The 4883-nt window shown below is 41.5% G+C and overlaps 2 protein-coding genes across 8 annotated transcripts in view; one reads left to right on the top strand and one right to left on the bottom strand.

The window, feature by feature from the left end:
• WDR25 (WD repeat domain 25) overlaps window positions 1-4883 on the bottom strand; it is an 86676-nt gene that overhangs the window by 74964 nt on the left and 6829 nt on the right. Inside the window, exon 1 of one of the 4 annotated variants that reach the window (XM_072427447.1) lies at window positions 992-1276. The exons of 2 other annotated variants lie outside the window; for them this stretch is intronic. The gene's annotated coding sequence lies outside the window, so the exon portion shown is untranslated. Of the gene's footprint in view, window positions 1-991; window positions 1277-4883 lie in introns of those variants that run through there. One more of the 4 variants, XM_072427444.1, reaches the window with a different exon arrangement.
• Window positions 1486-4883, top strand: part of WARS1 (tryptophanyl-tRNA synthetase 1) — a 13800-nt gene continuing 10402 nt past the window's right edge. Inside the window, exons 1-3 of one of the 4 annotated variants that reach the window (XM_072427451.1) lie at window positions 1486-1590; window positions 3458-3628; window positions 4393-4606. In XM_072427451.1, the coding sequence (XP_072283552.1) occupies window positions 3515-3628; window positions 4393-4606 (328 nt within the window). In that variant the 5' untranslated portion in view covers window positions 1486-1590; window positions 3458-3514. Of the gene's footprint in view, window positions 1606-3457; window positions 3629-4392; window positions 4607-4883 lie in introns of all 4 variants that reach the window. The other 3 variants (XM_072427449.1, XM_072427453.1, XM_072427450.1) reach the window with 3 other exon arrangements.

Here is a 4883-nt window from a genome sequence, read left to right as displayed (position 1 = left end):
ATTTCTGTTTTATGTTGATGTACACTAAACTGCGTCTATGATTGTTTTCTGTTGTTTATAATTTCTTGCTGTATATGTCCTCTGTATTATCTTGGAAAAAAATTCAATAAAAATTATATTAAAAAAAAAAAAAAAAAATTTCCACACAAAACAATGTACCGCTTTTGACATAAAAATATGGTCATAATTAGAAAGCCAGGGGGGGGTTAAATAGGGGCTGCAGATGACAGACAAATATTCCCACTCCACAGATATCCACTTCCTGATATTGGAAGGCTGCGCTACTTTTGTTTGGGCCCCCGTGTCACATGTCCTCCTCTGCTGCTTGTACAGTAAAGCACTAATAATTTCCATGGGGGGGAGGGGGGGGGGGTCATCCATCTTGCTGGGATGCAGCTCATAGCGGTCAATGGGCGGGGGAATGGAAACAAACAATGCAATGCACCTAAATGTGAAAGGGCTTCTAGTTCAAACCCATAGGTTGGCATTGACCAGACCCAGGGACTTCAATAGGTGATAACCCCACACATGAGCTAAAGGCTAATTCAGATATAAATAGGAGGAATTAGGGTAAGTTTTTTTCTTTCACTACCACAACCCAAAATGCATTACACTGCACGATTAGAAATAATCAGATTCCAAAAGCTTCAATTCCAGGGAACAGTCCCAACCCCCACCCCTGCAAAAATCGATGTAAACCCAGTTGTCGGGGTAAGTGAGGTGACAACTGTTTCCCAATTGCACCCCTATGTTGTCACTCTCTAACACACGCTCCCTAGTGTCTCACTCAGAATGTCGGCCTACAGTAACGCAGGCAGGCAGAAAAAGTGTCTGATAAAAGCTGCAGGTGATTAGAAGGGTTACAACTGTATTTTGTCATTTAGAATGGCATGATTATATTATACAGAGAGCTCTAGCAAACAAACATCATTCAGCTTGGGTTTACAATTCCAGATATAAAACATTAACGCATTACAACAAAAAGACCAACCTTCTGTGCTCCAATAATATCGCCGACCAGAGACGGTCACAATGTGTCACCCAATGCAGAAAAGAGGAATGTTTCCTTTGGGGTCCACTGCAGGAAGAACCAAACTGCACAAGGTGTGCCAGGCTGGGCAGGGGCTCTCTCTGGAATTACCTGGCAGATGGCAGCACACTGGGGGTATAACAGGCCCCAGCTTCTTTAGGACAAGAAATGGAAGACTGAAAAATCAGCAGCCTGAGTTCGCGCCAGACCACACCAGCAGGAAGTCAGCGTGCGTCCGTCACGTAATATCTTCCCTGGGATACTACGCGAGACAATGGTTCCGCCGACAGAAAAACATACATTTATATAAAATTTGTATGTATTATGTACTCTATATCACATATATATTATAAATCACTCGGTATTGTATATTAAATAGACATTCATATCATTTTGTTTCCGTATGACAAAAAAAAATAAGGACTCGCAGTACATTGCGTACAATGAGTGTTCTCGGAACCATCGCGCGCCGCTGTGTTTCCAGAGGGCAGTGTTGCAAGGTGCACCGTGTCAGAAGCTTCGTGGGTGATTGCAGCATCCAGGCACCGGCTCGGTGTGAGGTGAGGTGAGGTGAGGTAAGGTCGGGGTGAAGGGGGTGACAGTCGGGGGAATGAGGGCAGAAAGGCTTATGTGATCTGTCATCTTCATGGTGAAGCTGCAGAAGCAGCGCCATGGTCTCCATATGGCTGTGTATGGAAGGGGCTGATGTAAGAGATCCCTGATATGAGATATAGATATATAATCTGTCTTTTCACAGGCCAGGCATAAGACACAACTTATTATAGCAGCACAGAATTATAACATGATGATACATTCACATTGCACACGCATATGACAACATGATCAGCCCCAGATGTCATGTCTCTGGGTGTTGTCACTCCTGGGAATTTTCCAAGTTCTCATATGGTAATGTCAGTAATTGCTTCCCATCAGGGAATTAAAAAGTGCTATACGCATAGCGCTGTTCTTTTCCATGGAGGGGGGAGGATAAGCAAGGGGCGCCCCGCCGTGTCCACAAATATGGGATAGTACATTAGTCATTCACTGATCAGCCAGGATGGATTGCTAAATGACGGGCAACAGCTGGACGTGCTAGATTTTCATCCCAGACAATCCCAATCTTGATCGAGCACAGCGGTCGCCAAACTTTCAGACCTCATTGACCACTAAATTCATCATCTTAAATCCCACAGACCAATAATATTAATATTTTTAGAAACATAAATACATTTGTAAAATAATGATCTTCCTAATGGTGCTGACAAGGACTGTGGAGTCTCCGATTCATTGATCAGCTCACTATTAGTGTATTACTATTGTTACTATTATCATTAGTTGCATTATCTTTGGTATTACTAAAGAAATGCAAAATATTTGTTTGCTTTTTCTCATTATGGGTTTATTTTATTCCAATCTAGGACCAAACAAGAAATGATAGTTATCAGTCACACTATTTGATGCCATTAAATATAACAGTTATAGAAAATACACAGCTAAGGTCATACTTACCTAAAAGAACATCTGAGAAATGAACAAACAAAAAAAACAATGGGATGAGAATCGGTATTGGCGGAGCGGGGTGACTGTTGTAATGGTGGAAACAATACTGAAGCGTACGGCTCGGTAACGGTTGCCTCATACAACTTAATACTACACTGACGTCACGCTGCACCTACCTTGTTTTACCGTCTCTAGTACAGTTCATGAATTTAGTGCAATATAAAGGTGAAAATTGGCATTCAGAATATAAAAATGTATTGGAATAATATTTTTGTTTTATTAATAATAAAACATAAAAATTGCAAATGTCCAAATTTTTCTGTGGACCACCAAATTTTTTTCACAGACCACCATTTGGCAATCACTGATCTAGCATGTGTGCACTGGCTGGTGGGATAAATGAACTCCTCATTCCTGGCTGGGGTTACATCCTCCTGGCCCTGGCAATAAAGGCAGCCCCTGAAGGAAATGGGAGAGATGAGAGGAATAACAAGTGTCTCAGTGCTTCAGAGGGGGCACCAAGAACAGTGTTATCCCCGGTTCCTTTTAGCTGGGCACACCACCCGGCACTTTTCAGTAACCACCCGACAATTTTTGGGTGGTTAATGAAGAGTTGGGTCACAATACAGCAAATGCCACCCACCTAAAATTTCTTCCCACTAAATAAAATTCTATGTTGAAGACCGAAGAATACCATGATGTCTAACTATGCTGTACATACTCATACATTATGACAAAAGATCCCAAGGGACCCATCAGATTTAATGTCCTTTTCACATGATCGGCTTTCTGCTCGGTCACATTTATTTTTGTTTTTAATTTATTGTATGAACAGCTCTGTAGTACCTCAGTTATAGATGATTTTGTCTCTTTGGTGGTTATAAGCTCCACTTGCTGATTTGTGCCTATTATATTTTTGATTTTCAGTTCTAGAAGAATCTCTTCCGCTTTTCAGATTCACAGACGGATATTGTGAAGAGAAGCATGGCAGACCCCGGATCTTGTAATTGTGGCCCTGTCACTCCTCTTGAAATTTACAACCAGCTGACAGCCCAAGGGGACAAAGTTCGAGCACTGAAGAGTGAAAAAGCTTCAAAGGTATAAACTGAAGTGTATATAGTAGATCTGTAATCAGGGCAGAGCAAGCTGGGCAATTATTTGGGGCCCTGGAGGAGGCCACTTTGCCCTAGCCCTGATTACAGATCTCATATATATATATATATATATATATATATATATAATTGATAGAATAGCATGGGTGCCGAGAGCTAGTATGCTGTGCATTTAAGGACCCTCCCCCACACACTTCATATTTGGCCATTTGCTCTTAAATCGTGCCCGTCTGACTCTCTCTTGCTTGGTACAAGCACAAACCGAGGACAAGGGTCACTGGGGGAGGGTGGTCATTTTCCCAGAGTACAATGGCCGCAGTAGTAAAATAAGTCAATGAAATGGATGCTCATGTGCAGGTATCAGAGTGGTCATGTGACCTGTGTTCAGCACCTTGATTAGAATTTCAGGGAAGCAGTAAGCTGCAATCCAAAGCCAACACGTGGCAGCGTACTAAAAGGTGTGTTTGGGCTCATAATTTAAAAACGATGCTCCATTAGTTTTATTCACATCTACCAATAATCTGTGGCTAAGCTCCTCCCACTTCTGTATTGCATACTAAATAAACTGTTATTTAAAAACTTACTGGTAATGTTTTTCATGCTTCTATATTGAATGCAGGGTGGTCATAGCTGGCAGCCAGACAGCAAAGGTTTTAGTAAGATTTCTAGTAGGACTGTGCTCGTGTTATCTGGTAGGTTTCCTTCACATTCACCCAGTTATTTTTCACCATCTTCTATTTTTATATATAGGATGAAATTGATGCTGCGGTGAAGCTTCTGCTGGCCCTTAAAGTGGAATATAAAACTGCCACTGGACAGGAATACAAAGCAGGTTCACCTCCAACAGACAACACTCCAATCGCCAATAATGGTCTGCCCCCTGCTGATGATGGAGATGACTTTGTGGATCCATGGACAGTTCAGACAGGCAGTGCGAAAGGGGTGGACTATGATAAGCTTATCGGTAAGGAAAGTGAAAAGTAATTCAATGTCCAACATTTCCTAAACAAGAGTATTCCTGGAAACTTAAGTGCAGTTGTGGCAGTTTTTCTATATTGGTTTGGAGCAGAGTATCTGCATTTATTGTATTCTTAAATAAATACAGTTGCCAATATAGATTGAAATATGAAGATGGTACCTGTAAATAGGAATGTTATGTTACATGCATCACCAAATGCTGCTTCATTGCTGAAAAACTGTACAATGAAGTCTTGTGGGCAATGGAGACTTCTAGGAATATC

Source organism: Pyxicephalus adspersus, chromosome 12 (assembly GCF_032062135.1).
Source record: "Pyxicephalus adspersus chromosome 12, UCB_Pads_2.0, whole genome shotgun sequence".
NCBI classification, from domain to species: domain Eukaryota; kingdom Metazoa; phylum Chordata; class Amphibia; order Anura; family Pyxicephalidae; genus Pyxicephalus; species Pyxicephalus adspersus.
This window is presented reverse-complemented; position numbering and strand designations above follow the sequence as displayed.